We start from the raw sequence: 19,872 nt of genomic DNA, 5'->3' as shown, positions 1-19,872 counted from the left end.
CCCTCACACTCGCCCTCATTCCTCTCCTCACACTCGCCCTCATTCCTCTCCTCACACTCGCCCTCATTCCTCCCCTCACACTCGCCCTCATTCCTCTCCTCACACTCGCCCTCATTCCTCCCCTCACACTCATTCCTCCCCTCACACTCGCCCTCATTCCTCTCCTTACACCCTCCCTCATTCCTCTCCTCACACTCGCCCTCATTCCTCTCCTCACACTCGCCCTCATTCCTCCCCTCACACTCGCCCTCATTCCTCTCCTTACACCCTCCCTCATTCCTTCCCTCACACTCGCCCTCATTCCTCTCCTCACACTCGCCCTCATTCCTCCCCTCACACTCTCCCTCATTCCTCTCCTTACACCCTCCCTCATTCCTCCCCTCACACTCGCCCTCATTCCTCTCCTCACACTCGCCCTCATTCCTCCCCTCACACTCGCCCTCATTCCTCCCCTCACACTCGCCCTCATTCCTCTCCTTACACCCTCCCTCATTCCTCCCCTCACACTCGCCCTCATTCCTCCCCTCACACTCGCCCTCATTCCTCCCCTCACACTCGACCTCATTCCTCCCCTCACACTCGACCTCATTCCTCCCCTCACACTCGCCCCTTCTCCCTCACTCCTCGTCTCCTTTCACACACTGCTGATTCTCGCACTCAGCATCTTTCCTCCAGGGTGATTCACCACATAGAACTTCGCCGTTATCGCGCTGCATTCTGGACTTTGTAGTCCACGCCTACCTGCTGAGCAACACAAACAAGGCGGTTCAGGACTACAATGCCCAGAATTCCGCCGCCGGCCCCTTGTCAGCTGCTTCCTGTTTTGGAGCACAGTGCAGACAGGGAAGTTTCTGAGGTGACAGCGGTGAGGACTCCGTGCGGTTCTGGAGCGGTGGTCCCGGGCTGTGCTGGAGTGAGGGACCCGGACACTGGTGAGGATCCCGAGGACTGCAGGGGTGACTGTCCCCGATAGTCCTGAGCGTTTGTGATGACAGTGCTGCAGAGGTGGGGTCCCAAATAACAGGAATCCTGGCCGCTGCAGAGGTGGGGGTCCCAGACCGTGCTGAGGTTAGGGTCCTGGGCATTGGTGATGAGGGTGTTGCAGAGGTGGGGGGTCCCTGGCGCTGCAAAGGTAAGGTTTATAGGCACTGCAGAGATGGGGGTCCCAGATAATGCAGGTTGGGGGTCCCGGATGCAGCAGATGTGGGCGTTCCGGATGCCTCGGAGGTTGGGGTCCCGGATGCCGCAGAGGTTGGGGTCCCGGATGCCGCAGAGGTTGGGGTCCCGGATGCCGCAGAGGTTGGGGTCCCGGATGCCGCAGAGGTTGGGGTCCCGGATGCCGCAGAGGTGGGGGTCCCGGATGCCGCAGAGGTGGGGGTCCCGGATGCCGCAGAGGTGGGCGTTCCGGATGCCGCAGAGGTGGGGGTCCCGGATGCAGCAGATGTGGGCGTTCCGGATGCCTCAGAGGCGGGGGTCCCGGATGCCTCAGAGGCGGGGGTCCCGGATGCCTCAGAGGCGGGGGTCCCGGATGCCTCAGAGGCGGGGGTCCCGGATGCCGCAGAGGCGGGGGTCCCGGATGCCTCAGAGGCGGGGGTCCCGGATGCCTCAGAGGCGGGGGTCCCGGATGCCGCAGAGGCGGGGGTCCCGGATGCCGCAGAGGCGGGGGTCCCGGATGCCGCAGAGGCGGGGGTCCCGGATGCCGCAGAGGCGGGGGTCCCGGATGCCGCAGAGGCGGGGGTCCCGGATGCCGCAGAGGCGGGGGTCCCGGATGCCGCAGAGGCGGGGCTCCCGTCGCTGGACTGTGTTTTTCAGGTCACACAGCGGTGATTTGTTATATGGTACATTTATTCTAGTGTTCTGCAAGTGAGACTACAACTCCCAATATATTCTTAGAGCTGAAGGCTGCCAGAGGATGCTGGGAGTTGTAGTTTCTGTACAGCTGCAGTGGTCAGTGTGGATATCTGTTCACATTTGGGCTGTAAACCTTTTTTGGGGCTTGTGGAAGGTTTTCTGGTATTTTTGACGGCAACAATATAACTGCCCCCAAAAATACCGGAACCTGGCGGAGCCCGGGAAAACGCACCGATGACCGCCAGATGACCGCTCATCTGTTATACAGCGGACAGCGGGGCGATGACAGCTGCCGGCCCCAGCCTGGCGTTCAGCTTTCTGTGTACGTTGCGATCAGGGTATTTATACTTTTAGGACTAGTTGCTGCAGTTTTCAGCCGTACATGTGGCCGACAACCGCACCGCAAGACCCTGACAACTCGCAGTCAGACCACCTGCAGTTTTGACGCAGTTTTTACCCCACAGGGCCTCATGCACACGGCCGCAGTTTGCGGAACGGAACGTCCTGCCCCCCTGCAGAGCGTCCTGTCCTCGTCTGTAATATGAAGAGGACGTGTTCTTTATTTTTTTGACCCATTAAGGGCTCAAACAAACGTAATTTTTTTCCGTATCCTTCCGTTTAGTTTTTTGCTAACCATATACGGAACCATTCATTTCAATCCACAAAAAAACAAAAGTTACTCCGTGTGCTTTCCGTTTCCGTATGTCCTATTATTGTCCGCATTACGGATAGTACGGTTCTATCAGGGGCCAGCTGTTCTGCTCCGCAAAATACAGAATGCACACGAACGTCATATATTTGGCAGATTCCTGTATTGCGGACCGCAAAATACATACGATCGTCTGCATGAGCCCTAATACTGAGGTCCCCCTGCCTCCATAGTCACATGATGTAGTACTAATACTGCACCCCGGCGTCCATAGTCACATGATGTAGTACTAATACCGCACCCCCGCCTCCATAGTCATATGATGTAGTACTAATACCGCACCCCGGCCTCCATAGTCACATGATGTAGTACTAATACCTCATCCCGGTCTCTATAGTTACATGATGTAGTACTAATACCGCACCCCCGCCTCTATGGTCACATGATGTAGTACTAATACCGCACCCCCGCCTCTATGATCACAAGATGTTGTACTGATACCGCACCCCAGCCTCCATAGCCACACGATGTAGTACTAATACCTCACCCCCGCCTCCATAGTCACATGATGTAGTAGTACTAATACCGCACTCCGGCCTCTATGTCCACATGATGTAGTACTAATACCGCACCCCGGCCTCTATGTCCACATGATGTAGTAGTACTAATACTGCACTCCCGCCTCTATGTCCACATGATGTAGTAGTACTAATACCGCACTCTGGCCTCTATGTCCACATGATGTAGTAGTACTAATACCGCACTCTGGCCTCTATGTCCACATGATGTAGTAGTACTAATTCCTCACCCGGCCTCTATGTCCACATGATGTAGTAGTACTAATACCTCACCCGGCCTCTATGTCCACATGATGTAGTACTAATACCTCACCCGGCCTCTATAGTCACATGATGTAGTACTAATACCGCACCCTGGCCTCTATAGTCACATGATGTAGTACTAATACCGCACCGCCGCCTCTATAGTCACATGATGTAGTACTAATACCGCACCCCCGCCTCTATGATCACAAGATGTTGTACTGATACCGCACCCCAGCCTCCATAGCCACACGATGTAGTACTAATACCTCACCCCCGCCTCCATAGTCACATGATGTAGTAGTACTAATACCTCACTCGGCCTTTATGTCCACATGATGTAGTACTAATACCTCACCCGGCCTCTATAGTCACATGATGTAGTACTAATACCGCACCCTGGCCTCTATAGTCACATGATGTAGTACTAATACCGCACCCCGGCCTCCATAGTCACATGATGTAGTAGTACTAATACCTCACTCGGCCTTTATGTCCACATGATGTAGTACTAATACCTCACCCGGCCTCTATAGTCATATGATGTAGTACTAATACCGCACCCTGGCCTCTATAGTCACATGCTGTAGTACTAATACCGCACCCCGGCCTCTATGTCCACATGATGTAGTACTAATACCGCACTCTGGCCTCTATGTCCACAGGATGTAGTACTAATACCGCACCCCGGCCTCTATGTCCACATGATGTAGTACTAATACCGCACTCTGGCCTCTATGTCCACATGATGTAGTACTAATACCGCACCCCGGCCTCTATGTCCACATGATGTAGTACTAATACCGCACCCCGGCCTCTATGTCCACATGATGTAGTACTAATACCGCACCCCGGCCTCTATGTCCACATGATGTAGTACTAATACCGCACTCTGGCCTCTATGTCCACATGATGTAGTACTAATGCCGCACCCCGGCCTCTATGTCCACATGTTGTACCTGAAATGGAGTTTTCCTGGAAGACGCTGCTGACACGACACTTCAGCACCGCAGTGATGAATGTAACATTGGCTCGATAATTTGCAGTGTGCGCAGGAGCCTATTCTGGGACCGCGGGAATTGTTTTTTTACGTTTCCTCTTTCTAAGATTTCTAACTGAATGTGAGGTTCAAGTCCTAATCTGGTTGTAATTATTATGGTTCTTCTTGTACAATGAATGGGAAGAGGATTTTTTACTTTTTAATATTATTTTTGAAAAGTTGATTAAACTCTTTGTTTTTCTTATAGTCCACCTTTGGCTCCTGAACCTGCGATCACCTTTCTACATTGCGGTGCATAATGATTTTTCGGACCTCCTATTACACCCTAATAGGGGCAGTAAAGTGGCGGGCTTGGGGGACCCCACAGTTACGTCATGGTGGGGGACAGAGGGCGCCTCCTCTCGGGTAGACATGACCTTGCCTATCCGCCGCAACCAATGGCCACCTAAATTAACGTTTAAAGGGAGTTTCCGATATTTTAACATGGATGACCTATCCCGAGGATAAATCCGACGTGTGTGCAATTGCCCCATAGGTTTGTAACACATCAAGTGACTTGCACTCGGAGGGGCTGTTTTAAAGTTTCTGCTTTAGGGATAGTTCAGTGTCTTTGGTTACTATATGGACTGATTAGTTTTATATGTATACCTCAGCATCCAGAAATGTGCATGTATCGCAATGTCAGGACTGCACACGGTGCTATGCCTCGTGCAGGGGGCGGAGCATGACACAGGAATGCTCTGGCGATCCGTGTACCCCCTGGGTCATGCTCAGCCACCCCTCAGGCCTTGCGCATTTATATACATTTTAATAGAGATGTGTTTTCCTTTCTAGGTTTCCTATCCACCGGATAACGGTTCACCATGGAGGAGGATGAGGCTCCGCTGATTTACCCGTCGCTGTTTGAAGAATGCACAAAGAATCACTTTAGCGCTGTGGATGCCAGGTCCCGGAGGTAGGCGGCTCGTTAGTAACAGCCGTAGGATTTGTTATTAGCAAAAGGGGTTGTTAAATGGGACCATCAATATCTGATCCGCGGGAGTCGGAAGTGAACTGCAGCGCCATCCATTTTGTAGTGGAGGGAGCTGGTAACTGCAGAGCTGCTCCTGTTCACTTCCTGCGGTTACCAGCTCCAAGTTGTGGCACCGGAGCTATTGTAGAACTGCTGATCTGGAGGGAGTAGGAAGGGTAACACCCCTGCTGATCAGATGATAATCCAGGGGATAGGCCAACAGTTTAACTGGGCCGCAATGCACGACTTCTAGTCCGACTGAAAGCCAGAATTTATGCAGGGAAGCGGCCAGACCCAATTGTAGTCGGTGAGGATCCGGCGAAGTGCAGTGATTTCTGTCAGGATTAAAAAACCCAGATGTGAAAGTAGCCTAAATTACTAGCCATGGCCGTCATCATTGACACAGTATAAATTCTAATTTAGAGTTTTATCTGTAGTTTTTACTGTTTTCACAAAAAGGCAAATACTGTGTGGTAAAAACTGCAGTTACCTGTTGCAAAAAGCAAAGTGAGAACAGAATGGTAGAAATCTTCACTAACTTTTAGAAAAGGAAAAACTAAAATCTTGTAATGACGTAAGTCTTCAGCCCCTTTACCCGGGACGTAAGTCTTCAGCCCCTTTACCCGGGACGTAAGTCTTTAGCCCCTTTACCCGGGACGTAAGTCTTCAGCCCCTTTACCCGGGACGTAAGTCTTCAGCCCCTTTACCCGGGACGTAAGTCTTCAGCCCCTTTACCCGGGACGTAAGTCTTCAGCCCCTTTACCCGGGACGTAAGTCTTCAGCCCCTTTACCCGGGACGTAAGTCTTCAGCCCCTTTACCCGGGACGTAAGTCTTCAGCCCCTTTACCCGGGACGTAAGTCTTCAGCCCCTTTACCCGGGACGTAAGTCTTCAGCCCCTTTATCCGGGACGTAAGTCTTCAGCCCCTTTACCCGGGACGTAAGTCTTCAGCCCCTTTACCCGGGACGTAAGTCTTCAGCCCCTTTACCCGGGACGTAAGTCTTCAGCCCCTCTGGCAGTGATTCCAGCCTCCAGTCTTCTTGGAGATGAGGCCACAAGGTTTGCACCTGGATTTGGGGATTTTTTTTAGCCGTTCTTCTCTGCTGATCCTCTCCATCTCTGTCAGGTTGGATGGGGATCGTCAGTGGACTGCCATTTTCAGGTCTCTCCAGAGATGTTCCCTTGGGTTCAGGGCTCTGGACCACTCAAGGACATTCCCAGAGTTGTCCCTAAGCTGCTCCTGTTTTGTCTTGGATTTGTGCTTAGGATCAGGTTCTCATTAAGAATATCTCTGTATATCTGTAAAGAATAAATCAAGGCAACTGGACGTACTGTAGATTTCTTGAAAACGTTTCACTCGTTCTTCCAACGAGCTTTCTCAATTCTGAGTGACTGTACAAAAATTCTCTAGGAATAAATATGTAACTGAATCCACATCTGGTAATTATACCCAGCATTGGGTCAAAGGTGTTGATTCCATTATCCTAATTGGAGTCAGTAGTTGATAGACTTACCAGAAAAAGGTGTCAAGACAGCACTGTATGTGGCAGACAATAGATGTCTAACCCCCCCACCAGAGGTTAGGTTAATGTAATCAACACCTTTGACCCAATGCTGGGTATAATTACCAGATGTTGATTCAGTTACATTTTTGTACAGTCACTCAGAATTGAGAAAGCTCGCTGGAAGAACGAGTGAAACGTTTTCAAGAAATCTACAGTACGTCCAGTTGCCTTGATTTATTCTTTACAGATATACCATGACCTGGATAAATGAGAACCTTCACAGAAATATCTCTGTACTTTGCTCCATTCAGCTTTCCCCCCCCCTGACCAGTCTCCCTGTCCCCCCAGGATGATGATGCCACCACCATGCTTCACTGTAGGGATGGTATTGGGCAGGTGATGAGCGACGCCTGGTTTTCTCAAGACATGACGTGTAGAATTGAGACCAAAAAGTTCAATCTTGGTTTCATCAGAGCAGAGCATCTTGTTTCTCCCTTTAGCTGCTTTTCGTAACACCAGGCCCCCTTCATGTGACTCTTACTTAGGAGAGGTTTCTTTCTGACCACTATGCCATAAAGCCCAGATTGGTGGAGTGCTGCAGTGATGGTTGACCTTCTTGAAGTTTCTCCCATCTGCACACAGGATCTTTGGAGCTCAGCCAGAGAGACTATTGGGTTCTTGGTCACCTCTCTTACCAAGGCCCTTCTCCCCTGATTACTTAGTTTGGTGGGGTGGTCAGCTCTAGGAAGACTCCTGGTTGCTCCAGGCTTCTTCCATGTAGGAATTATGGAGGTCACTGTGTTCTCTGGAACTTTCAGTGCAGCAGAAATGTTTTGTCCCCTTTCCTAGATCCGTGCCTCCACACAATCCTGTCTCTGAGCTCTACAGGCAGTTCTCTCCTCTTCATTGGCTTGGTTTTTACTTATGCATTGTTATCTGTGAGACCTGATATAGACAGGGCTGTTAATCATGTCCAGTCAGCTGAATTTACCACAGGAGACTCCATTCAAGATGGAGAAACATTTCAGAAAGGATCTAGAGAAATGGGAGGCCCAAGAGCTAAATGTCAGGTGTCATAGCAAAGGCTCTGTATACTTGTGTCAAAGAGAAATTTTTGTTTTTCCTTTTAAATAAATTTGCTACATTTTCTAAAATTATTTTCTCACTTTCTGATTACAGGGAACTTGAGGGCAGATTGATGCTTTTTTTTATTTTAGCACAGGGAGCAATTTAACAAAATGTGCAAAAAGTGAAAGGATCTGGAGACTTTCTGGCTGCATTGTACATAGGGAACAGACGAGGACTACACCAAGGAATCAGCGCCACTTCCTGGTGGGGAAATGGGGGGTGGAAAGAGGAAAGGGAAGTGAATCGTCTCCCATCTGCTTTTCTGTTTCAGGCCTTTTCACATAGAACCGACATACATCACCAGCATCAATGACGACCCCCCCAGAGTTACTTCTCATGCTGCAGCTATGAATAAACGCATCCACTACTACAGCAAGCTGGGTCCTCCGTCTGAATCCTCCCTGGTATGATAGTAGGATGCACAGTTACACATTTATAGTTCCTAGTGGTGCCTTGGTCCAGAAGTTAAAGGGGTTGTCCAGGATTTTGGTATTGAATCTTGATGACTTAACCTCCCTATAGGTCATCAATATCTGATCGGCAAGGGTCCGACTTCCGGCACCCCCATGGATCAGCTGTTTGATCTTCGGTGCACTTCTTCATAACATCCTCCCAGTTTCCAACATAATCAATAATTTTCTCCAAATTATCATATCAGTTTCTTAATTGACTTTACTTTATGTAGTCATTCTTGTTGGTACAATTCCTTTAAACCCTTCTTAGATTGTCCACTTGGGATATTTTTTATTTTATTTTTTTATCAAGGGGAATTTTTCAATATAGGAATTCAACCTCCTTAAACAGATGATCGTTGGGGGTGCCAGGAGTTGGAACCCTCACTGATCTGATATTCATGACCTATCTGAGGAAGGGCCATCAATATGGAAGACCCAGAAAATCCCTTTAAAGTTAACCCTCATAGAGAGGTGCCAGAAGTTCACTTTCAGTTCAGACCTGCAATGATTTTCAGATCAAAGGGTTTACATATCTCCACATGGCAACCGTACCCATTTGGCCCTGGTCTAAGATTTTGCTCATGGGGAAAAATCTCCTGCGGGACATTCTAGGCAAAACTGCATTTATACCAGTATAACCTGTAATAGGATGTTTGTGTATTGCACTTTTATAGTCTGTTCAGTCCACACCTCCTGTATATCCTTAGGGTACTTTCACACTTGCGGCAGAGGATTCCGGCAGGCAGTTCCGGTGACGGAACTGCCTGCCAGATTCGGCAATCTGGACCCAAACTGATGGCATTTGTCAGACGGATCCATCTGACAAATACATTGAAATACTGGATCCGTCTCTCCGGTGTCATCCGGAAAAACGAATCCGGTATAAATATTATTTTTTTGCATTTTTAAAGGTCTGCGCATGCGCAGACCGGAAAGCTGGATCCGTTTTGCCGGAACACTAATACACTTCAATGTAAATTAATGCCGGTGTAACGTTACATTTCCCTACCCTCTTTACTTCCGGTGGCACCGGACATGACATGAGGAGGTGTGTCCCGCCGCGCAGGCGCACAACGACGGGGTTTGGAAATTTCACAGCAGAGTGCGCATGCGCCGGGAGCCTCGCCAGTGGGTAGGGTAGGGAAAAAATTACGGGCCAGTGCGCAGGCGCGGTGATCGGATGGATGTTCTCAGCTGGATACCGGCCGACACTGCGCATGTGCTGGGAGCCTCACCAGCGGTTAGGGGGGGTAGGGAAAAAGCACTGGCCCGTAATTTTTCCCTTTCCTAACTGCTGGTGAGGCTCCCGTCGCATGCGCACTCTGCTGTGAAGTTTCCCAACTCCGTCGTTGTGCGCCTGCGCGGCACACCTCCTCACGTCATGTCCGGTGCGACCTGAAGTGACGAGGGTAGGGAAATCTCACGAGGTAGGGAAATGTAACGTTACACCGGATCCGGCATTCCGGCAAGTGTTAGCATGCCGCAGTATTTTCTCCGGCCAAAAAACGTAAGAGGGACTGAACTGATGCATCCTGAACGAATTGCTCTCCATTCAGAATGCATTGGGAGGTTTTCCGGTATTGAGCTCCTGTGACGGAACCCAATACCGGAAAACAAAAACGCTAGTGTGAAAGTACCCTGGTCCACACATAGATCAAGACTTGGAGGCCCACGGTGGCAGCGCCGATGGCTCTCAGTCTTGTTCCCATTTAACCTTTCTCACACGTAACTCCGGTTGTTTGTGCTTTTAGATTGCTCCAGTTCATGTGATTCCTGCGCCAGAAGAAATCTATGTTTACAGTCCTTTCGGAACCGCTTTAAAAATTCACGGTGGAGACGGCTCGGAGACGAACTCCAGCATAGTCACAATGTACGTAAGCCGATACTGAGGGTTTGTTTTAATTGCCTCACGTTAAAGTGCACCTACGCTTTTTAGATCATGTCTGACGTATCATAGGGACACTTCTGATTTGGAGGGGCCAGGTTTTAAAACCCTTCCCGTCACTAAATCTAAGGGCTTTGACCGACTGACTCTTGTAGAGGCAAACTTGGCGGTGTACGGAATAATACACTTTCTAACACTCTCCAAGGAAAGCCGATCACAGCCAAAAGGGGCATTGTGCTCTGCTGAGCATTTCTTCACTTGGTGGGGGGTCTCAGCCCCTGGACCCACACTGCTCAAAACATGCGACATGCTGCCGGGAAATGTCTGAAGCTTTCTGAAAGTACGGCTACACGTTACACGTTAAAACAATGGTTTTGGTGCCTTATCTGATTTTGCATGTATGCAGCCATTTCAGGCTTGGAGCGACGCTGACTGTATTGTTCTTTATTAGAATTTTACTGTATCTTACTGTAAATTATGAAACTGTTTTTTCAGATTTATGATCTGGAACACAATGATGGGAACGTCAATTCTCAGCATTCCCTGGGGAATTAAGCAGGTAACGCTGGTAGGGAGAATAAAGACACCTGACCCGATATCTCAAATAAATTCCTATTTACACTGCTTTATTCCAAGTTGGGGTCCAGTTAGGAGTTCACAGACCAAGCAGCCTGAAAGGTGTCGTCTCTGTAAGACGTTCCTTTTCCATCTGCCCTGGTAATGGGAATTTCTGGTATCCAGCGGGCCCCGCAAAGCCACCTTAAAGGGAATCTGTCACCAGCGACCTCCGTCAAACTCTTTGCACAGACACATGCTGTAGCTGTGGTTCACCTGATTAAGGGCTCATTCAGATGGCTGTATGCTGTCCGCAAAAATGTGGATCAGTTTTTTTGCGGTCAGTTCAGCATGTCCGCAAAAAAACGGATTGCATTCCATTTTTTTTGCTGATCCATAGACTTCAATAGGGCAATGTCCTGATTTTCACTGACAAGTATAGGACCCATAGAAGTGAATGGGACAGCATCTAAAGGATCCGCCTTTTTGCGGACAGCATACGGCGGTCAGGCTCCATTCCAGAGTTATGATACTTTTTCTTAATATACCAATATGCATTTGGTTCCTTGAGGATGTCACCGTTGCTCTTGTTGCACCCAAGCTCCGCTCCGTTCTGTGACCAGCCCCTCCCTGACTGCTTTCATTGACAGGGCAAGGCATTGGCAAAGCAGCCAGAGAGCGACTTGCCACAGAAAGGAGCGGAGCATAAAGGGGGTATTCCAGTTGTTTCAAGTTATCCCCCCATCCACAGGATAGAGAATAACTATTAGATGGGTGAGGGGTCCTACCACTGGGACCCCTACAGATCATGAGAATGGGGGGCCCATACCCCCTGCAGCCCCCCTGAAATGAACGGAGCGGCTGGTCGCACATGTGCAGTCACTACATTCATTTATATGGGAATTCCGGAGATAGTAGAGCTGTACTCAGCTATCTCCGGAACTCCCATAGAAATGAATGGAGCGGCTGTGTACGTGCGCGACCGTCTCTGCTGTGAACGGCTCCAGAACTATTCGCCTCCCTGGCGCAAGCACAGATGAGGTGAATTCAGGAGTTTGTGCATTTTTCAGTGAGAAGAATGACCTCTGCACAGGTGGCAGAACGTGCCCGCCAAACTCTCCCATAGAAGTCAATAAGTTGTGCCAGTTTCCTATGTTCACGCGGCTTTGAGTGCTGTTCACAGCAGCATAGGCAAGATGACCGCCCCTAACCATGTACAGAAATAAGATAAAAAAAAAAATCTGAAATCAGAAGCTAAAAACATTAGAAAAGTGCTTGTGTCCGACTTTATTTTGTGAAGGTGTAGGTGGTGCACCTAATAGGGGGACTGTGTAGAATTACCCCTCGCTTGCAGGAAGGGAACACAGGGACGCTGCTACCCCTGCATGAATGGCGTGTTTTGGACTATTATGAATTGTTATGCAAAAAACAAACCCTTTTGTGTTCTCTCTCCCAGGCCGGATTCACAACTGGAGTCGTGGTCATTTTCCTGATGGGTCTTTTAACCCTTTACTGCTGCTATAGGGTGGTGAAGTCCCAAGGGACAATACGTAAGGATCCACTCTCATAATTCTTAAACCAGTGTCTTTGATCTTATGTCCATTTATGATCTTCTAAACGTGATAGAGAATTGAACACGTGTTTAGTAAAAATCTAACAACTTTCCATAGACTTCTGGGAATGGAGGAAACGCTTCGGGGTTGATCTGGTAGTTGGGAGACAGTCAGCAGATCTGCAGTGTTTGTGCCGTGCAAAGTATTTCCTATTTTCATCAAATAATGTCTGTGTGGTCTGTTGTGGCATACATCTGCCATGTTGTTATCCGCAAAATAGTCTTAGAATATAGACTTCACAAATGCCGTCCTATATGTATCGATGTTTGGGTGGATTTCCCCTTTAAGTCCTTAGGAACCACCTATGTGCCTTTCGTTTCTATGTTAAAAGGAGGGAGGGTAGCCCCCTTCATTTTGTCACTATAATTTGTGAGCAAAACAGATGTAAGAGCAATTAAGCTGATGACTAAATTGCAAACCACCGATCCCGCCAGGGTGGCTACCTATGGTATCTCGTGTGTATGGGGGGCCTCCCGACTCCCTTGATAATGTCAAGGCAAACGAAGGATCAGCATGCTAATTTCAATCCCCGATCCTTTTTGTTCTCAGGGAAGATAAGCCGCCACCAGAGTGTTCTGAGTGGGGAGTCAACCACTGTGAACCCCCCCCATTTTATTGCGCTGGCTTATCTTGATGATTTACCACCCCTTATACAATGTCTTGATGTAACATCTCTTAGATGTTCGGCCTTTCACTCATTCATCTGCAAAACCTGCCTGATGACCCGGCTTTTGTGCTCTGTAAGATTACAAATATCAATTTTTAGTTACCCAATACATGGGCTGGGCGATTATTCAAATAATTTTGATTAATTCGTCCTTGAGGCTTCTGATGCCCCACCACGTCACTTGCCTCTGCACTCCTGGTCTATGTACAGTAACCCCTGCACTGCCAGTATATATATATACACAGTACAGACCAAAAGTTTGGACACACCTTCTCATTCAAAGAGTTTTCTTTATTTTCATGACTATGAAAATTGTAGATTCACGCTGAAGGCATCAAAACTATGAATTAACACATGTGGAATTATATACATAACAAAAAAGTGTGAAACAACTGAAAATATGTCATATTCTAGGTTCTTCAGGTTCTTCAAAGTAGCCACCTTTTGCTTTGATTACTGCTTTGCACACTCTTGGCATTCTCTTGATGAGCTTCAAGAGGTAGTCACCTGAAATGGTCTTCACTTCACAGGTGTGCCCTGTCAGGTTTAATAAGTGGGATTTCTTGCCTTATAAATGGGGTTGGGACCATCAGTTGTGGAGAAGTCAGGTGGATACACAGCTGATAGTCCTACTGAATAGACTGTTAGAATTTGTATTATGGCAAGAAAAAAGCAGCTAAGTAAAGAAAAACAAGTGGCCATCATTACTTTAAGAAATGAAGGTCAGTCAGTCCGAAAAATTGGGAAAACTTTGAAATTGTCCCCAAGTGCAGTCACAAAAACCGTCAAGCGCTACAAAGAAACTGGCTCACATGCGGACCACCCCAGGAAAGGAAGACCAAGAGTCACCTCAGCTGTGGAGGATAAGTTCATCCGAGTCACCAGCCTCAGAAATCGCAGGTTAACAGCAGCTCAGATTAGAGACCAGGTCAATGCCACACAGAGTTCTAGCAGCAGACACATCTCTAGAACAACTGTTAAGAGGAGACTGTGTGAATCAGGCCTTCATGGTAGAATATCTGCTAGGAAACCACTGCTAAGGACAGGCAACAAGCAGAAGAGACTTGTTTGGGCTAAAGAACACAAGGAATGGACATTAGACCAGTGGAAATCTGTGCTTTGGTCTGATGAGTCCAAATTTGAGATCTTTGGTTCCAACCACCGTGTCTTTGTGCGACGCAGAAAAGGTGAACGAATGGACTCTACATGCCTGGTTCCCACCGTGAAGCATGGAGGAGGAGGTGTGATGGTGTGGGGGTGCTTTGCTGGTGACACTGTTGGGGATTTATTCAAAATTGAAGGCATACTGAACCAGCATGGCTACCACAGCATCTTGCAGCCGCATGCTATTCCATCCGGTTTGCGTTTAGTTGGACCATCATTTATTTTTCAACAGGACAATGACCCCAAACACACTTCCAGGCTGTGTAAGGGCTATTTGACCATGAAGGAGAGTGATGGGGTGCTGCGCCAGATGACCTGGCCTCCACAGTCACCGGACCTGAACCCAATCGAGATGGTTTGGGGTGAGCTGGATCGCAGAGTGAAGGCAAAAGGGCCAACAAGTGCTAAGCATCTCTGGGAACTCCTTCAAGGCTGTTGGAAGACCATTTCAGGTGACTACCTCTTGAAGCTCATCAAAAGAATGCCAAGAGTGTGCAAAGCAGTAATCAAAGCAAAAGGTGGCTACTTTGAAGAACCTAGAATATGACATATTTTCAGTTGTTTCCCACTTTTTTGTTATGTATATAATTCCACATGTGTTAATTCATAGTTTTGATGCCTTCAGTGTGAATCTACAATTTTCATAGTCATGAAACTAAAGAAAACTCTTTGAATGAGAAGATATATATATATATATATATATATATATATATATATATAGGCAGTGCAGGGGTTACTAATATATATATATATATATATATATATATATATATATATATATATATATATTAGTAACCCCTGCACTACCAGTCTATGTACAGTAACCCCTGCACTACCAGTCTATATAACCTAATAACCCCTGCACTGCTGGTCTATATAGTTTTGGTATAGTTTTTAATAAAAAATAAATAAATAAAATTGAGATTCAAAACTTCCATAGGGTTGAAAAAAATTGAGATTTAATTTTTTTGCCAAAATCGCCTAGTCCTACCAATACAAGGATCGCTCCACAAGGGGTTGTATCGCTATGATATGCCACCAATGTCAGATGGGTGCGGGTCCCACCTCTGGGATCTGTTACTAACTCCAGAACGGGTCCTTAAAAGTGAAGGAGAGCGGACCGTGCATGCGTGGTGTGCTCTCTATTTATTTCTATGGGCGTTCTGAAGAAATGAATGGTGATGACACTGCGCAAGAGCGGCCACTGCTCCATTCACCTGTAAGAAATTAATGGAGGGGTGGCAGGGCATATGCGGCTGCCTTCCATTCACATTGGGAGACCCATTCTAGAAATGGTGACCCGCAGCTATCTGACATTGGTGGCATATTGCTATGATATGTCTGAGGTGAGACAACTCCTTTAAGGGTACTTTCACACTTGCGTTAAACTTTTCCGGTATTGAGTTCCGTCCTCGGGGCTCAATACCGGAAAAACTGATCAGTTTTATCCTAATGCATTCTGAATGGAGAGCAATCTGTTCAGGATGCATCAGTTCAGTCACTGTACATTTTCTCAGTCTAAAATTCCAGAACATTATTTTTCCATTGAATTGCATTAATGCCGGATCCGGCCTTAAGTGTTCCGGAAAAACTGATCCAGTTTGGCAGTCTGCGCATGACAACCGGAGAGACGGATCCGGTATTGCAATGCATTTGTGAGACTGATCCGCATCTGGATGCGTCTACAAACGGTATCCGTTTGCATACAGATTGCCGGCGACGGAACTGCCTGGTAGAATCCAACAATGCAAGTGTGAAAGTAGCATAATACTACTATTTATGACACAAAGGAATCTAAGATGAAACCAATCTACAATAAACCAAGTGACTGAATGTTTTTATCTTTTTTTCTGTCGTCTCGCAGCTTCCATCGACACCTCACACCTGGAGTTTCCTGACGTTTGCCAGTATTATTTCGGATCCTTTGGGCGTTGGTCCAGTCTCCTCTTCTCTCTGGTGTCGCTGGTTGGGGCGATGATTGTATACTGGGTGCTGATGTCAAACTTCCTTTTTAATACAGGAAAATTTATTTATAGTGAGTATCATCTTATTGAACGCAGTCGGCTTTTCACAGACTGCGTCCTGGATGTCCGGTGCAATCGGTGACATTTCTCCATAGTGTCGTAACGTGCCTCAGGTTACATGGTGCGGAATATTGTGTCACATATTATTGTGACTTTGGCGCAGTTCAGTAGGCATGTTAGACAGGTTACCCCTTCTTATGCCTGACATATTATTATCTGTAACAGCTTTGGCACATTTTACAACTTCTCCGAGTCTCGCCTTTTTTTTCCCAAGTGGCCCCAAAAATAGTCAAACCTGCCTAATAATGACTAATGCATGGTACAGATATGTGCCGCAGTTTGCTCAGTAAATATGGAATTTCTGGTTCCAGGGGGCGTTCTTTGCTGTGAATTTTGTAATCTCAGCAAAACCTCGCCATTAAAAAAATAAAAAAGCAAGAACTATGAGAATTGAAGCAAATAACCTGTAAATAGTCATTCATTGTGCACGTTCAAGCCTCTGCTTTATAATACTGCAAAAGTGTAATCATCTCTTGTGTTTTATGTATTTTAGATTCTGTTCATCACATCAATGTCACAGAAATCGGGCTGAGCACAAATGGAAGTGACAGAGGTATGGAGAAGGCGGTGTGTAGTCTGGATCTAGTGTGATTTCCCGGGGCTGTCACTAAATTTAGAGCCATGCAGATTGTAAAGGTGTGATCCCATGATTAATGTAAAAAATGAAAATCGGACAACATACAGTACGTGATACTCAAGCTAGAACCGGCCCTGGACCTAACATCCAGAGAGCTCCACATCCATTGCTCCAATGACTTATTTCAAGCTGGCAGCTTAGGGGGCATGTCCTTTCTGCTGCAGCTGGTGGCAATTGAAGGATGGGACTGAGCATGTGCTTCCATCTAATTGAGTAGGACAGAGAAATTATAAGAAGAGAAAGCAGCAGGTGGCGCTGTACAGATAGATTTCAGTGAATAACTCACTGGCTATGCTAAATTTTTAACTCCATGCAATTACAAAAGTATTCAGATCCAGGGGCTGATTTAAAAATTGTAGAATATTTTTGGTGGGACAACATTTTTCAGTAAAAAAGGATTTTCTGATTGTCTGATATTTGACACATATCATGCCCTGCTGATGCCAGATTAAAGGGACTTTACTGTACCTGAAGTTTCTTACCTTTTCAGTTATTTGCCCGAGCAGTGGAGACCATACTCCGCTCAATGAAACCGTGGACGTGTTCTCTGGAAACGGAACTGGATTCCAGCAGTTTGAAGAGTGGTGGAGTAAAGGGAATACCGTTCCTCTGTATCTCATAGTCATTCTCTTGCCGCTCCTTAACTTCCGTTCTCCATCGTTTTTTGCTAAATTTAATGTCTTGGGTAAGTAACCGGCATCTTGTGTTCTCACATTAATCTCGTATAATTCATCATACGGGTGGAGAGCGCGCTGGTGATGGGAAACTGGTCACGAGTGAGAAACATTATCACACATTAAGGCCTCTTTCACACAGGCGTCGCGTGTGAGGGCCGGATAGGATGCGGGTGCGTTGCGGGAAAATGCATGTTTTTTTTGCGCGAGTGCAAAGCATTTTAAAGCGTTTTGCACGCGCATGAGAAAAATCGGCATGTTTGGTACCTAGACCCGAACCCGGACTTCTTAACAGAAGTTTGGGTTTGGGTTTGGTGTTGTGTAGATTTTATTATTTTCCCTTATAACATGGTTATAAGGGAAAATAATAGCATTCTTAATACAGAATGCATAGTAAAATAGTAATGGAGGGGTTAAAAAAAATAACATGTGATGAGCGCAGTGATGTCACCAAAGGTCCTTTTCTACCAGCTCATCAAAGAAGAAGTTAGAAGAGAAGTCGGGCTACAAGAACAAGTGGATGAAGTGAGTTTAATTTTTTTTAACCCCTCCATTACTACTTTACTTAGCATTCTGTATTCAGAAAATAATAAAGATCGGTTCCCCAACCGTGCGTGAAAATCGCACCGCATCCGCACTTGCTTGCGGATGCTTGCGATTTTCACGCAGCCTCATTCACTTCTATGGGGTCTGCATTGCGTGAGAAACACACAATATAGAGCATGCTGCGATTTTCACACAACGTACAAGTGATGCGTGAAAATCACCGCTCATGTGCACAGCCCCATAGAAATGAAAGGGGCCGGATTTAGTGCGGGTGCAATGCGTTCACCTCACGCATTGCACCCGCACGGAAAACTCATCCGTGTGAAAGAGGCCTAACTGCGGGGGAAAGTACATTTTAAGCAGGACAAAGACGGAATGTTTCTCATGATAAGAACAACTTTACATGAAGTAAATAATTATAATGTATTTGAGGAATGACCGGTTCAGAAACTGCATGGATCGGGAGGAAATCTTTGTCTACGGCTCTGATTTTGCAGGTTTAAGACACACATTTCAGTCTCCAGTCTGACCAAGCAATCTAGATCAGTGCATGTAAACCTGGCCATAAATATAATGGTGAGGCCGCGTGTATGAGGCGAAAGGTGACTGCAAATCAGGACCATTTCAAAATTCTTGTTTGTGCTTGGTTTTAAAACGAAAAAACTGATGTTCTAGCAACAAAAATCACTTGGAGGTAAAGGAGCCTGCAAAAACGCCGCTCTGCGGTCTTATCAGAATGATTTTAAGTTTAAGGGTAATCTCTGGTACTGAAAATAATTCGTAAAGGTGCGTCGAATAGGGACGAGCAGTTAGTAAGTAGGGGTTGTCCTCTCACATATTGGTGGCACATCCCTAGGATATGCCACTGATATCACATGTGCGTGGGACCCACACCTATCTCTAGAACGGGGTCCCCAAAGTGAATGAGAGCATACTGCACATGCGTGGCCATCTTCTATTAATTTCTATTGGAGTTTGGAAAATAGCCAAGCAAGCATGTTTGGCTGTTTTCAGATGTCCAATAGAAATGAATGAAGAGTGCAACGCCAAGCTAGTAAGTGGAGGGTCAACAGCTGGGTCTCCGACACTTAGCTTTTTGCCCATAGTTCCGGCGATGGAACTACAAGGTTGCACCCACTGTGTCCGGAACTAGAAGGCCTGCACCCACTGTGTCCGGAACTAGAAGGCCTGCACCCACTGTGTCCGGAACTAGAAGGCCTGCACCCACTGTGTCCGGAACTACAAGGCTGCACCCACTGTGTCCGGAACTACAAGGCTGCACCCACTGTGTCCGGAACTACAAGGCTGAACCCACTGTGTCCGGAACTACAAGGCTGCACCCACTGTGTCCGGAACTACAAGGCTGCACCCACTGTGTCCGGAACTACAAGGCTGCACCCACTGTGTCCGGAACTACAAGGCTGCACCCACTGTGTCCGGAACTACAAGGCTGCACCCACTGTGTGGTGGACGTTGCTCATTACTGCAGCGCAGCTCCTGTTAAGTGAATGCCGCAGTCACCAGACCCGACCGCTACACAGTGGGAGGAGCTTTGTAGTTCTAGCACCGGAGCTACTACCTAACAGCTAATTGGCAGGGCTGCCGGGAGCCTGGCCCCTACCAGTCT

At 47.3% G+C, this 19,872-nt stretch overlaps 1 protein-coding gene across 2 annotated transcripts in view; it reads left to right on the top strand.

Annotated features, from left to right (window-relative positions):
- Positions 1-810: 810 nt before the first annotated feature.
- SLC38A9 (solute carrier family 38 member 9) overlaps positions 811-19,872 on the top strand; it is a 31,607-nt gene continuing 12,545 nt past the window's right edge. The window contains exons 1-9 of one of the 2 annotated variants that reach the window (XM_044276639.1): positions 811-932; positions 5,156-5,276; positions 8,237-8,369; positions 10,172-10,290; positions 10,801-10,864; positions 12,317-12,410; positions 16,169-16,339; positions 16,882-16,941; positions 17,516-17,710. In XM_044276639.1, coding sequence (XP_044132574.1) covers positions 5,185-5,276; positions 8,237-8,369; positions 10,172-10,290; positions 10,801-10,864; positions 12,317-12,410; positions 16,169-16,339; positions 16,882-16,941; positions 17,516-17,710 — 928 coding nt within the window. In that variant the 5' untranslated portion in view covers positions 811-932; positions 5,156-5,184. The remainder of the gene's footprint in view (positions 933-5,155; positions 5,277-8,236; positions 8,370-10,171; positions 10,291-10,800; positions 10,865-12,316; positions 12,411-16,168; positions 16,340-16,881; positions 16,942-17,515; positions 17,711-19,872) is intronic. The other variant, XM_044276640.1, reaches the window with a different exon arrangement.

Source organism: Bufo gargarizans, chromosome 1 (assembly GCF_014858855.1).
Source record: "Bufo gargarizans isolate SCDJY-AF-19 chromosome 1, ASM1485885v1, whole genome shotgun sequence".
Taxonomy (NCBI): domain Eukaryota; kingdom Metazoa; phylum Chordata; class Amphibia; order Anura; family Bufonidae; genus Bufo; species Bufo gargarizans.
This window is presented reverse-complemented; position numbering and strand designations above follow the sequence as displayed.